The following is a 14926-nucleotide window of genomic DNA, read 5'->3' as shown; positions in this document are numbered from 1 at the left end:
TCATCTGTTTGCTTTGCTAGTTAAGGAGTTATTTCTTATTTTGCTCTGTTATTCTTTGCATTTTTATCTGATTATTGCTTCACTGTCTGAGCTTTGAAGAAGGCGTGACCACATCTGAAACTCTTCCAAACTTAGCTGCAGCTCGCTCAAGCTCATGGGAGTGTGAAGCTGGACCGAACACACACACACACACACACACACACACACACACACACACACACACACACACACACACACACACACACACACACACACACACACACACACGCACGCACGCAAACTCATTGTACACACACCTGTTGTTGCTGAGGATTCCCTGGGATCGCAGTCATGGGCATCTGCGTCACTGTTGCTTGAGGGGATCTGTGCGTCTGAGCAGCTGTTATCTGGTGGTGGCCTCGGCGAATGTTACAGTAGAAGCTGACCTGCCAGTCCAGGGTAGAGGGGGGAGATGTCAACCTACTACCCACGCACCAAGGACCTGACCCGCACCAGGAAGTCACTGACAGACTCACCACCGTCCTCTCCGTCCCCTACAGACAAAAACTACAGAGTAAGAACAGAAGCTTTTTTTCTAGAGAAATGCAACTTTTAGATTTTAAACAACAGGATAGATGTGTCTAATTTCACATCTCTGCATGTAAAATTTAGTTTCATGAAGCTGTTAAAAGCTCGGTTTATTTACTCACAGCCAGCTGATTTTGTAGTATGTTAATCCAAGCTTGAAGAAACTTACGAGAGTGCCCTGTTTTCGGTGGATGTTTGTGACTGACGTTTTCTGTCACGCGTAATCTTCTCTAACATGTCTAAAGACATGACATCTGTGTAAATTAGAGCTGAAACAATTAATTGTTTTGTCAGTTGGTCAGAAAATTAATTGGCAGCTATTTCATTAATTTCTTAATCTTCTTAATTAATTTCATTTAATTAAATAATCTGCGATTACAGCCTCTGTAACCCACTTTCCTTTGGCTTTTTGTCCATTTTTCTGATAAAATGAAGAATTTAAAGACATCACCTTCAATCTGGAAATTATGCTGGACTTTTCTCACTATTTTCTGACTTTCTTTTAAGGCAAAATGATGAATTGAGATAATAGCTGGCAGATTAAGTGATGAATTAATTGCAGCCCTCCTGAAGCATTTATGTGCTTGGACATGCCTTTAATAAGCAAATATGCCATCATTTGTCATCACTGACAGGACAGATTTCTTAATTTCTACATGATTATGTGCCTTGACATGAATAATCGTCCACTGTCGATCCTGTAAATGAGTTTATTTATTGATCAAATAACTTGTGAACCAATCATTTGATGATATTTGACGACCTGTGAAAGATAGTTGAGGATTTGCTCTGGAGCTCTCACAGTCTGTCCACATTTTCTGGAAAAGAATTTTGGACTGAAACAATCTTTCTGTAATTTCCTGTTATGTTTTGTTTTGTTTTTTTTCCTAAGTGGCTTATTCTCATGGGCGTTGTTTGACTGTTGTGTTTATGTCAGTGCACCAGGCTGAGCTGTGCTCTGTCTGACAGTTAAAGGGACAGAAAGAAAAGCAGAAATGCGAAGCTTTGACGTGTTTGTTTAGAGGTGCACACTTTTGCTCAGGCAACACTACAGACGCAGTTGCTGCTGCCAGTGGACGCTGTCATTTTCCTGCTCTCTTTTCAAGAAGTGTCAGACTCTCTGTATGTATATCCGTGGTGAAGCTCAGGCTTTCATTTTCCATGATGTCAGCTCAATCTGAATTGGGTTGACTTTTCGTGGGAGAGACAATGCATTGCAGAGGGGCAGTGGAATCAGGTTGATGCAGTATTTTTAGCACTTGCCACAGTGCTTTGATGAGAACCTGGTCCTCTTTACTAAAACACAATGTGTGTTGCAGCTGTGACCAACAGGAAGACGTATAAACATGTTTGCTTTATTGGATGACACTCAACATTTTGCAGATGTGGTGCAAAGTAATTGAGTACATTTACTTAAGTACTGTACTGTAATTTGAGGTTGTTTACTTGTTTCCATTTCATGCTACTTTATAGAGATGATAGAAATGTTGTGCTTTTTACTCCTCTACATTTATTTTGCTATAGCTACTAGTTATGTTTCACATTAACACTTCACTTAAATAAGCTGGATAAGCTTATAACATAGAATATTAAGATTAAACCAGTGGTTCCTACAGTTTCTAAAAAGCAGTCTGTATGAGTTCAAATGTCTATAAATATATATATAAAAAAAATTCTCCTTTAAGCTTCTCAGATGGTTTAATTTAAATAACTGTTCAATGCCAAAGTGGTAAAATGATCTAATATTTCATAAAAAGCAAAGTTTTGAGAAGAGATATATTTGTGGGGCAGAATTCAGCTTTTTCATCTTTTCACACTCCAACAATCATTTCACGACCATCAAGATTTTTCTTGTAACCCTTTTCAGGGGCCTGACCTCCAGATCGGGAAGCACTGGACTCAACTAACTGTATACAAAGTAGTTAAAACGAGCTCCAGCTGAAACATTGCGCTTTGCTGCATCAGTGTTGGCAAGTAACAGGTTCCTTTTCCGCTGAATGATGCTTTTATTTTGATATTTTAAGCACATTTTGCTGATTAATGTGCTTTTCCTTAATTAGGATTTTAAGTCATATGTATTTTTACTTTGTGGTATTAGTATTTAAAGGATCTGAATACTTCTTCCAGCACTTGATGTGAGGCATTTAGAGTCAGTGCTCTTGAAAAAGATGCTCTCAGTATCCAGAGAGACTCAGACATCCTGCAAAGAGTTAATAGAGAAGGAGGAGGGGCTGAGGAGAGAAAAGGTGAGTGAATGTGGAAGAAACGTCTTTTATGGTTGTGTGTGCCGTGTCAGTTCCAGCGGTGGGCGTGGAGAGAGAGACCAAGTGTGTGTGTGTGTGTGTGTGTGTGTGTGTGTGTGTGTGTGTGTGTGTGTGTAGCTCAGATTTTCCTACAGCAAGATCCAGTCAGCTCTGAAGGAGTGATGCTGTGACAGAGTGAGCAGAAATAGTGAAGGAGAGAGGGAAGGTGAAGAGTCTTCACTGGCTCTTGTAAACTGCTGTTAACATTATCATTTACACACTGCAGCAGTGACCTCATGGCCCCCCGCCGTTGTGTGTGATGTTGCTTCTGGCAAACCGTACAACTGGAGGCAGTTGTGTTTACAGAGCGCCCGTGGTTAGAGCATGCACCCGTTTGGAGGCTGCTTCCATCGGCCTGACACCCTGTTGTTTCTCTCCCCCTCTAGTTGATTGTGTCCTCTTGCATCTGCTCTGCCTCACATGGTTTGCTGAGCTACATGTGCCACTTCCGACTCCCTCTGTTTGTTCCTAACAAGGGAATCACATCGGTGCAGCTGCTGTCAGAAGCAGAACTGCAAATATGAGTCACTTTCTGGCTTTGGCTCAATGATGCAGACATACATGTGAGACTGTGTGTTATTGTAAGTATTCCCTCTTTTACTAAGAATCAGGTCCTGTAAAGCCCACCGGGCTAACCGAAGATTTTACTGGAATTAAGTTTCTAAAAAACTCATTTCACCAATTTGCTAATCCTTCAGTGTGAAATAGGTTTGCGTACAGGAACTTATAATCTTGAAAGAGTTTGGTGGAGGGCTATGTAACGCTCCATATCCCCAACAGCAGACTTCATGATAATGTATTCATAAAACCAGGGGGCCAATCATCCCTGCTGATTAATACACGTACACCAAATCTCATCGAGGAATCTCCTCAGCTCCTCAAGATCAGAGTGAGCGAGAGCTCCTCTTGGCTCCATCCTTGGCCCTTTTTCATCTGAGGTCATGGAGGTCTGTTTTTTCCTGGATGGCTCTGCTTAAGCACATGACCACATAAGGACAGGCAGCGCTGGCTCAGTTATGTAAACACTTGCTGAGGAATAGCTCCTCTGACGCTGCATGAAATATGCCCCAACAAGCTAAATGTGAGCACAGGAAAAACTGTGCACCGTTTCTTTTGACATAAATTGTCCTCCTGTAAAGCTCGTGCTTTTAACGCAGTCTACACTGCGTCTGCTTCTTGTCTGAAAGAGCTCGGACTACCACACAAGATGTTTATTGCAAGGGGTTTCTAAACAGAGGTGTTTAAAGCTCTCTTTGCCTGGCAAGACAGCAACTCTTTGAATTTACAAGTCCACTTTATGAGACTGCATTAGATACGGCAAAGACATCATGGATTAGTCTGGCCTCATATTACAGCATCCTCTCTCTCCCTCTTTTCCAGCCTGTGACTGAATGTAAACACTTGCAGTTATCATCCTCTCATGAGCCACGTTTATCAGCCGATGGCAATGATCTGTTTGTTTAGTTTTGCTGGGTGGAGAAACAGGTTTGGATAGACAATGGTTTTCATATTGAAGACCCTGTACTCACAGCATATACAGTTTAGGACATGTAGGGAGGCAGTGAACACATAAACTACACCTACAAGTGATAATTAATTATAGGCACATCTTTGAGGTAGAAAGGAAAGAGAAGAACACACACAACTACTCTGAATGCAGCACAATACTCGGACTCCTTGGAGAAATGGAAAACAAATTCAGTATGTGATCACACCAGGCAACTTGGCATTCATATGCACTGGACTAGTCATAGCAAAAACCTGCCAGGACCCTCTGCTATCAGCCTGTTGACTGAGGTCAGACGTTGACCCGTCACACAGGAGATACTTATAGCTTCTGATGTCATGATGTCATCTTTATGCTGCAGGCATTTGCGTGGCAGCCGCCTGTTCTAAAAGATTAACCGGGCTCACCAGGGAGGCTTGACGTGCACGAACCCTGTCGGTGCAGCGTTGGGCTGAATTATATCTCACTTCTTCATGCACTTCTTCCCTCTGGGACTTCAGGCCCCTGCACATGCTGCGATAATTCACTTGGAAGGTTTTGTTCTATGTTGTCTCAAAATGGAAGATATTTCACTGCCAAGCCTCTGTTTGGTCTTATCAAACAAATAAATCTGGATCTAACCACGGCAGGACATTTTTTCACACTGTGCTGTTCGGGTGCTGTGGAGCTGAGTGATCAAACTAACATGCTTTATTCTTTGTTTTTCAGCATGACAGGTTGTCAAGGTAAGGATTTAGCATTGTTTTGAATCTCCTGTAATACAGAAGTGTATTTTCTGAAAAAATAAATGCCCTAAATCAAGTAGCACTGTGTACTTATCTTATGGGTTGCTTCTAGATATGACTCCAGTGGGGAAAGTGCAACAGACAAACCACTGGGCCGCACCAGCTCTTACACTCGGAGAGAGACGAGGCTGGCTGCTTTGAATCGACAGGAGCAAGACTCCAGCACTAAAGACTACAAGAAGGTAGTAACTCTAACTCAGTCTAAACAAGCACAGCCCCACTTCAAGACCCATGTGGTGCAGAAAACTGTGGGTCCTGACGGGATCACTTGCAGATTTGTCTATTTTTATAACACTACAATAAGGACAAGCAGATGGAGATTTAACTGGACTTCAAGATAATTAACAGTACCACAATCTAAATCTTCTCTGAAATCTTTAAATAAAAATTCATGCAAATATATAATGTCAACATTTGCCAAGACACAGCGACCGACAATATTGTTGACTTCACACACAGATTAGCGTTATACTAGCGCGGTATGTTTTTAGATGTTGACATCATAGATTTCCAAGCCCCCCAAAAAAGCCAAAAAACTTTCTCTCTGTGGACACTAACCAATATGAGCTAGCTAACACTGGATTTTAGTTTCATGCTAGCAAGTTCACTGGCAGGTCGGCAGCTATACTGCCACTGTAGCCTATGTGTTGTTTAATATATAAACCTCAGATCTGAACTTGGTGGATAAGAAATCTGGTCGAGAACCATGGCCTCGGACTTGGAGGTGTTGATTCTCATCCCAGCTGCTTCACACCCGGCTGCGAACCGCCCCAGTGCATGCTGAAGGTCCTGGCTCGAGGGAGCCAACAAGACATCATCCGCGAAAAGCAGAGACGAAATCTGCCGGCTCCCGAACCGAACCCCCTCCGGCCCCTGGCTGCACCTAGAAATTCTGTCAATAAAAATATGAACAGAACCAGTGACAAAGGGCAGCCCTTCCGGAGTCCGACATGCACCTGGAACAGGTCCGACTTACTGCCGGCAATGCGGACCAAGCTCCTGCTCCGGTTGTACAGGGACTGTATAGCCCTCAACAGAGGGCCTCCAACCCCATAGTCCCGGAGCACCTCCCACAGAATGACGCGAGGTTGAGCAAACTCCCATGAACCCTAAAGCACCCTGTGGAGGGTATAGAGCTGGTCCAGTGTTCCACTGCCAAGACAAAAACCGCATTGTTCCTCATGAATCCAAGGTTCGACTATCGGCCAGATTCTCATCTCCAGTACCCTGGAATAGACTTTCCAAGGGAGGCTGAGGAGTGTGATCCCTGATAGTTGGAACACACCCTCCAATCCCCCTTTTTAAAAAAAGGGACCACCACCCCAGTCTGCCAGTCCAGAGGCACCATCCCCGACTGCCACGCGATGTTGCAGAGGCGTGTCAACCAAGACAGTCCTACAACATCCAGAGACTTGAGTACTCAGGGCGGATCTCATCCACCCCCGGTGCTTTGCCACTGAGGAGCTTGCAAACTACCTCAGTGACTTCAGTCCCGGTGATGGATGAATCAACCTCCAAGTCCCCAGTCTCTGCTTCCTCTACAGAAGACATGACAGTGGGATTGAGGAGATCCTTGAAGTATTCCTTCTACCGCCCAACAATATCCCCAGTTGAGGTCAACAGCTCCCCACCTCCACTGTAAACAGTGTTGACAGAAAGCTGCTTCCCCTTCCTGAGACGCCGAACGGTTTGCCAGAATTTCCTCGAGACCGGTAGTCCTCCTCCATGGCCTCCCCGAACTCCTCCCAGTTTTTGCTTCTACAACCGCCAGAGCTGCCGCACGCTTGGCCTGCCAGTACCCGTCAGCTGCCTCAGGAGTCCCATGAGCCAACCAGGCCCGATAGGGCTCCTTCTTCAGCTTGACGGCATCCCTTACTTCCGGTGTCCACCACCGGGTTCGGGGGTTGCCGACACGACAGGCACCGCTTGCCACGACTTTAGGGCCACAGCTATGGATGGCTGCATCAACAATGGAAGTGGAGAACATGGTCCATTGGGACTCAATGTCTCCAACCTCCCTCGGAATCTGGTCAAAGCTCTCCCGGAGGTGGGAGTTGAAAACCTCCCTGACAGCGGGTTCTGCCAGATGTTCCCAACAGACCCTCACGGTTACGTTTGGGTCTGCCGAGTCTGTCCCACTTCTTTCCCTGCAAGTGAATCCAACTCACCACCAGGTGGTGATCAGTTGACGGCTCAGCCCCTCTCTTTACCCGAGTGTCCAAGACATACCGCCGAAGGTCAGATGATACGACTACAAAGTCGATCATTGACCTCCAGCCTAGGGTGTCCTGGTGCCACGAGCACTGATGGACACCCTTATGCTTGAACACGGTCTTCGTTACGGACAAACTGTGACTAGCACAGATATCCAATAACAGAACACCACTCGGATTCAGATCGGGGAGGCCGTTCCACCCAGTCACACCCCTCCAGGTATCACTGTCGCTACTCAGGTGAGCATTGAAGTCCCCCAGCAGAACAATGGAGTCCCCGGTTGGAGCACTTTCCAGTACCCCTCACAGGGACTCCAAGAAGGCCGGGTACTCTGCACTGCTGTTCGGCCCATAGGCTGAAACAACAGTGAGAGACCTATGCCCAACCCAAAGGCGCAGGGAAACGACCCTCTCACTCAGCAGGGAGAACTCCAACACATGGCGGCTGAGCTGGGGGGCTATAAGCAAGCCCACACCAGCTCGCCGCCTCTCACCGCGGGCAACTCCAGAGTAGAAGAGAGTCCAGCCTCTCTCAAGAGAAATACCATGATGAAATAAATATAAACTTTCGAAAAGTGCATTTTGAAATAAATCCCCACAATCTAATGAAATAAAAATAAGTCCCAATAATCTGTTATCATGCAAACAAAAATGGTGAAATGGTTTTAATTACTTTGGAAATTGTTTCACAATTCATATGTTATTTATATGTGAACATGGCACATTAAAAGGCCAGAAAACTTGCAATAAAGCTTTTCCTTCATCTTCATTTTGTTCATTTTCAGATGTATGCAGAGGCTTTGCATGAGAACGAGAGGCTCAAATCCAGGTTGCAGGACAGCAAACAAGAACTGGTCAAGATTCGCTCACAGCTGGAGAAAGTCACTCAGGTAGAGAAAACTGAAAGATGAACACGAAAGAAATGGTCATTTTCCCATGAGTGTGCCGTGGGAAGGTCATGGCTGAGTACTATAATGTAATCATGTTCAAAAACAAGATATTATTCCCAATACTTCACAATAACAGCACCTTTCTAACTTCTAGAGGCACGACAGAATATCAGAGAGATCTACAGTACTTGACTCGGAGAAAAGGGTAAGTGTCCTGGCAACTTTTTGGCATTTTGGTATTTATTTGATCTTCTGCTCTATCAAGATGGATGAACGCCCATATCTTTTCTTGGTCTTTTCCCCTTCAATTTTCCTGTCTACTGCAAATGACTTGCATAGATTGCTGGCTTTTCACTCTTTAGGTTCCAAGGGGACCATAGGAGTATTTTTTTCAGTCATTTCTTCTTCATTTGCAGGAAAAACAAGCTCTTGAGAAAAGAGTGTCAAACATGGAGGACGAGTTAAAGGTCAGTGTGTGCAAAAATAAATTGTGCAGACTCACCCTGGGATTAAAATGGCATATTGTGTCTCAGATACAAGATGTGTGCTGTCAATCTCACTTTGTTTCTTTCCCTCCAACATCACTAACAGTACTGGAAGGTACACACCTCCAGCCAAGCCTCTCTGACACATGCTAAATCAAGCACGCCTAAAGTGTTTTTACAGAGCAAAACACACACATATAGCACACTCCAGGGCTGTGGTTAGCCAGGTGGGTATGGAGTCAAGGAGAGGGAAGGTTAATGCTTCAGGCTCATTACCCACAGTGTTCTGCCAGGCCACTTCCTGCCAGGCTGAGGAGGAGCCTGTGCTGCTGCTCCCCTGCTCCACTTATCCCACTGTTGGGGTGAACATGGTGACCTAGTTCCAGCTGAATACCAAACCCCGTCCAAGAGCAAAAGACCTGCTTTTGTGAGACATTCCTGCTCTGCACTGTGTGTATTCTGCTTCACAAAGAAACACACGGCAGAGCAGCAGAGAGATTTCAGGCCTGAGTAGATGTGCTCTGCACTGTGTGTGTGCAGTCTGTGCAAGCAGTCGCAAATTACACAATGAGGTTATGATTTGATTGCTATGGAAAATTACAGCCAACATTAGGTTGTTTCAATGTGCATTTTCAATTTGCAAGTTACAAAAAGTTTTTACTCTTGGCTGAGGTGGAAAAGTTGTTGTATCAATAAAACAAAATAGGACAAAGTGCAATGGAAACAGACTGATACAGCCAATATGTGACACTGAAATCTGTGCTCCACTGAAGTGAAGAAACTGAAGAAATGCTGTATCTCCATACTGATTTCTACACTCATCATTTCAAGTTTGACTGGTGCTCATTAAACATGTGATTTCTGCAACAGTTTAATGGTACCCATCTGGAAAATTTGTTTAACGAAACGTTTATCTCCACAAACCAACTCCAAACACTCACATAAGAGTAGTGGATGAAAACACGCATTTTCTTTTGTTGATTCCCACGAAAATTCTGTTAAATTTACATTAGATTTGGATGAAAACGTAGCTAGCATTATATTCCTCATGAAAAATAACATCATGTCTCCGGTTGGAGAAAATATATTAGTCATGAGGACATTATAAACAGGAGCGGATGTTTGACCCTCGTGTTGTCGTGGTTCCCCCAGCAGGACCCCCCACTGCGGTTCCGCTGTGGGTACCAGCCCTGAGAGCAGGCTGTCTCAGGGGAGGGGGGGATGGTGAGTGGTTACTATTACTCAGAGGAGTGATTGACACCTGCCTGTCACCTCACATGATTATGTCTGTCAGAGACCTGGGCATGTTTACACGTGTGGACACACATGTACGTCACATGATAAGTACTTCAGACAATAAATGCAACAGGCACACAGTCTGTTTTTATTGTCTTTAGAGCTGGCACTCACTCACAAAGTCACTTTTTCACGTTTAGAAAGTTACAGATTCTCCACAAGGGGGTGGTGTTCATTGTCAGAGTAGCGGCAACCTGTGCCACCTAGTGGAAAGGAAAGACAGCAGCGATCCAGCAATGTTTCTGTTGTAGTAACTGTAGTAATTTTTACAGCTCTTGCTGCTGCTGTTTTTTATATATTTTGTGTATATTTGTATGAAAGAAACTGGTTATGACACTACTGGTGACAGAAGCATTTAAATTGCAAAGGCTATTGAACTCCTTGCCCATCGATGGCGCACATAAGCACGGCTTCATCTCCACTTGCCCTCAATTGAGGGCTGCAGGTTGGACCACCTCCTCAGGTCTGAACCTGCTGGCACTGCAGCTCTGTCATTCTGGTTTCAGGTGTTTGACAGCAATAACACCGTGTGCCCTTGTTCTCCCTTTTGAAATGCTATCGATGTCAGATTATTTTGTACAGTCTCACATTTCTGACAGAAAAGCTGAACTATTCTCAGCAGCCTCTGGATCTTAAGTGATAGCAACTGTGTAGAATTATCTGCAGGACTGGAGAGTGTGCTCAGATCTAATTTAATATCAAAGCGCTCAATATTAAGAGAGCGTATTAAAGGATACTCATCATTATGTATTCTTGCCTCATTCTGTCCTTCTTTCCCCCTTTGCTGAGGGCAGCTCTCCAGAAACTGGACTGTTTTATTCTAATACCAAGGGAACATTACATGCCTGAACTGTTCAGTCCCAAACACAGGCTAGCTTCAAATTGCTTAATAAATGTGTTCGCTATTTTAAGAAGCAGCTGGATGCCCTCTTGAAACCTCATCCTTGGCCACATTCATGTCTACAAACTGTTGTTTGGTTAGCCTGAAACAGTGTAAGTGCCCCGTGTGTGTGTGTGTGTGTGTGTGTGTGTGTGTGTGTGTGTGTGTGTGCGTGTGTGTGTTCTGTGGTCTACCCTCAGGAATCGCGTCAAACCACAGACATCTCTGTCAAACCACATTGAGGTTTACCTCAAAACGTCAGGCCAAGAATAAGGGGAAATGAATCATTTCTTCTCCTCTGACTTATAAGCGACTCGGCTCTTGTGCAAAGTGTGAAGTAACTTTTAGGTTATGAATTTCTTATGAATTTTAATTCCCTCTCCTTTGCAAAGCTATGCATATAATAACACCTCAGCGCCTCGCCGCTCTCCACGTGCAGCCCATATGAATTGATGAGTACAAACGCAAAGAGAGCTGGCTTCATCATTTCTTTTGCTTGTTGCAGCTTTTGCTATTTCTTCACAAAATCTCCCTGTTGTGTAAATATTCGTTTATGTAACTTTTGCAGAGAAGGCCCTCAGATCTGTTGTTGTTTTCCCCTGTCTGTGTGGGTGTGTGGGCGCATGCCTTGTATGAGTGGATATGCACACAGTCTCTGTATGAGTCTTTCTCTTTGCACACGGCCTGCCTCCCTGCATGCGTTCTCTGTCTGCCCCTCTCTGTATCTCTCTCCTCCTCTGTGCAGGCTTTCCCTGCTCTGGCTCAGGTCCAGAGCTTGCGGAGGGTGAACGAGTGTCTCCTGGCTGAGAATAGAGCCATGCTGCGTGTCCTCGCCCGCCTCTCTGAGACGGCCTCCATGCCGGAGACAGAAGACCTCTGATCCTCTGACATCATCTGTCCTCCTTTCTCCCCCTCCTCTCCCCTTCTCAGCCACATAACTTCTACACTCCTCTCTCCTTCTGGTGCCTCTACAGCCCCCTCGTCCTCTGCTGTGTTCCTCTCAGGCAGGTCCTGCACCCTCCCGATGCTCACTCCCCCCACACTGCAATGCATCTCCCTCTGCACTCTTTCAACCCAATCTCCTTTATAGCCATCAGACAGCCACCCTGCTGACCCCCACCCCCTTAAAACACTTCTCATAAGCCTCCTTTGAAGTGTATTTTTAGCTGCATTCATGTTGCATGGGGCTTCACATGACATGATCACTGCAATAGGAGTTTCTGTTTTTCTGATTAAACTAAACATTTCAAGCAGCGGCCTGCACCATAAAGAATAAACGTGTTAATAGCCGTCTCGCAGCAGTCAAATATATGAGGGTCCTGCGTAATGTGCTGTGTAATCAATGCAAATTTCTTTGCCAAGGAAATAGTCAATCTAGCAGAGGAAATGAAATGTGTGAGATCGTTAGCCCTTAAAATGAACACGTCCTGTGCCTCTGGGTGAGACGCAATCACAGATACGTGACAGATTTTGTTTTTGTGTTCATGAACCCTGACAACAAAACACATGAATATGGTCCTTTATAGGTATAGTTAGACCTTTTTGCAAATAACCTTATTTTTCTTTTTGCCACAAGTCAGATGAGAAAGTCAATACCATGATGTGGAGATGTAGTTGGGAAACAGTTAGCTTAGATTAACATAAGGGAAAAACAGAGAAACAGCTAGTCTGGCCTTGAAGCTCAATAATTTAACTGTTCCCCCCACCAAAAAAAAAAAAAAAAAGGATTGGCGGATTGGCAACCTCATGGTTACTCCAGGAAGTCACTGCACCCATCCAAGAGTTAGCTTAGTTCCAGCACACTACCCATTTTAAACTGTTGAATTTTTGCTTTTACACTTTGGTTTTTGTACAAATGACACAAACAAGACACACTGCAATAATCTGAGGGTTTTAGAAGTGCTGGTAAACAGATTTTGTTACCTCTGTTCAGACTCAGGCTAGCTGTCTCCCCTTGTTCCCAGTCTTTGTGCTAAGCTAAGCTAACCAGCTACTGGCTGTAGCTTCATATTTAGCATATTTAGGACTATGAGAGTGGTATCAATCTTCTCATCCAGCTCTCAGCAAGAAAGTGACTCAGCATGAACTATTTTTTAAAACTGCATTTAGAGCGGAGCGTTACCATGTTCACGGGATTTGCATACTTGAATTTGGGATTATTATTCAGTATTCTGTGGAGAGCAACAGAGAGAACAAACTAGAAACACAGGTTATTTGCTGCAGGTTGTGAGCATATTGATGCCTTTGCTCATTCACCAGTTTTCTGTAATGTGCCACGGCTAGAGCAGAGGGTTATTGTTTGTCTCTAGTAGAGGGGAAATACTTTGGCAAAGAGGCTGGTTATTTTTAGTCATTGCTCCTCATGAGAGACATGACCTAGATTTGGGAAATTGACCCTCTCTCAGTTTCTCTCTCTTCGACTTTCACTTCATTCTCTTTCACTTTTCACAGAACATTTTGTCGAAGTCAATCCTCACCTGCATGATCGAGCAAAGCATGTCCACATAACTTGGCCTCAAACTTTGCAGTCAGCTTTCAGTCCACTTGTTGTTAGTGGTGATTGAAGGTACATTGCGGTGGATGGTCCTGGTGTGAATTCTACAATCTGAAACTTTAATTAGAAACTTCACAGAATCCACAAACCATTTAACACATATTCACTGAGTGTATCACTGTGACGATGATGTAATTTTCTAATTGCTTTTCCTCTGCTGTCCCAGATCTTAACAGAGCTCAAGTCAGACAACCAGAGGCTAAAGGATGAGAACGGGGCTCTCATTCGAGTCATCAGCAAACTGTCCAAATGAAGTCTGAGTCTGTGGACGCTCCAACCCTTATATAGCAGAATCATTATCCATGATGTCCCAAGCTGTGGCTCCTCTCTGAGTTATGGTGATCGGCTGGTTTGCAGACATAAATTCCTGTTGGGACTTGTGAAGATCCAAAGACAAGTTTTAAGAAGTTTCACACAAATTTCACCACATGTGATGACGGAGTTACATCAGTTGTTTCTACTTGATTAGTTATTACTATTTTGTAAAGTACAGTATTTCACAATAACCAAATAGGGACCAGTTGTACTGTTTGAATAACCTTTATAGGCCCAGTCCAGACAAATCCAGGGGTTTGCATGAAGGTACTGCTTCTAATATCATAGCCACACATCACATTGAGGCATCACGCTTGTTGCACCGCAGAAAAGTATTTTAATGTTGTCTTAATTATGAAAGAGGAGAGAAGCCAATTATTCATCATTAATGAAGGAGGTCATTGTCATTTAATTATGCCATTTTTTCCCCCATGCCAAACTGGTGATTTCAGAATATCTGATAATATGAATCCATGTGAGAAGGTTAAGAATGTATTGAAATGAATGAGAAACTCTCAGGCTTCTCTCACACATTTTTCTACAAGGACAAATCCGTTTTGTACTCCCTGATAATGATATTATGGCTTAATTAGATGCATGTTTTGGGTTGTTATTGCCCTGACAATGTCCTCAGGTTCGTCACTCAGCTGTGCCTGCTCGCCCCCTCAGCCCCTTTTAAATTACAATTTTATAACTCTAACGTTTTATAAACTATCGACCCAAAACTTCCCTTTCGAAGCCTCTCAGTGACAGCGGCAGGGGCCTGGGACACATTCACATGCACTGCAAACCTGTAAACCACTTCCAACTGGTTCGATGCATTTTTTTGTGACATTTCAGTCAAATCTATCATTTTGATATTTTTGTTTGTTTGTTAACCTAACACATGATAATGTGCCCACTGTATTTGGTATTTGAGGACTGTATGTTAGCCCTGGAGTACCAGGTATATGCACTGTGGACAGAGTGGACAGCACCGACCTTTGATCACTCGGGCATCACGAGCAGCATGTAACATAATTTAGTGTTTGCCAGATTCTGTTCATCAGTTCTTTGTGTGGTTCCTGCAGCCATTCTTCATTTTTGGTTTTGCTTGTTTAGCAAAAGGATTTTTTTATCCAGTGGCTGAGC

The 14926-nt window shown here is 44.0% G+C and overlaps 1 protein-coding gene across 4 annotated transcripts; it reads left to right on the top strand.

Moving 5' to 3' along the window:
* Positions 1-235: 235 nt before the first annotated feature.
* LOC139335686 (protein phosphatase 1 regulatory subunit 12B-like) lies at positions 236-14232 on the top strand. 4 transcript variants are annotated; one of them, XM_070969420.1, is made up of 8 exons: positions 236-553; positions 5086-5102; positions 5215-5344; positions 8161-8265; positions 8420-8470; positions 8682-8732; positions 9906-9974; positions 13647-14232. In XM_070969420.1, the coding sequence occupies exons 1-7, from the start codon at positions 452-454 to the stop codon at positions 9942-9944; spliced, it is 495 nt and encodes a 164-aa protein (XP_070825521.1). In that variant the 5' UTR covers positions 236-451; the 3' UTR covers positions 9945-9974; positions 13647-14232. The 4 variants fall into 4 exon arrangements, with proteins under 4 accessions (XP_070825521.1, XP_070825520.1, XP_070825519.1 ...); XM_070969419.1 differs by having other exon boundaries at positions 9903-9974; XM_070969418.1 differs by lacking the exon at positions 9906-9974.
* The last annotated feature ends 694 nt before the right edge of the window (positions 14233-14926 follow it).

The sequence above is a fragment of the Chaetodon trifascialis genome, chromosome 8 (genome assembly GCF_039877785.1).
Source record: "Chaetodon trifascialis isolate fChaTrf1 chromosome 8, fChaTrf1.hap1, whole genome shotgun sequence".
Lineage (NCBI taxonomy): Eukaryota > Metazoa > Chordata > Actinopteri > Chaetodontiformes > Chaetodontidae > Chaetodon > Chaetodon trifascialis.
The sequence above is the reverse complement of the archived record's forward strand: the minus strand, read 5'-3'. Positions and strand labels throughout refer to the sequence as shown.

What these genes read in the sequence shown, in the direction of transcription:
- LOC139335686 (XM_070969417.1), top strand. Translation starts at nt 452, where the DNA reads ATGTCAACCTACTACCCACGCACCAAGGACCTGACCCGCACCAGGAAG. An exon ending in GCACTAAAGACTACAAGAAG is followed by an intron (nt 5,345 to 8,160) that starts GTAGTAACTCTA and finishes GTTCATTTTCAG; the next exon opens with ATGTATGCAGAGGCTTTGCA. An exon ending in AGCTGGAGAAAGTCACTCAG is followed by an intron (nt 8,266 to 8,419) that starts GTAGAGAAAACT and finishes TCTAACTTCTAG; the next exon opens with AGGCACGACAGAATATCAGA.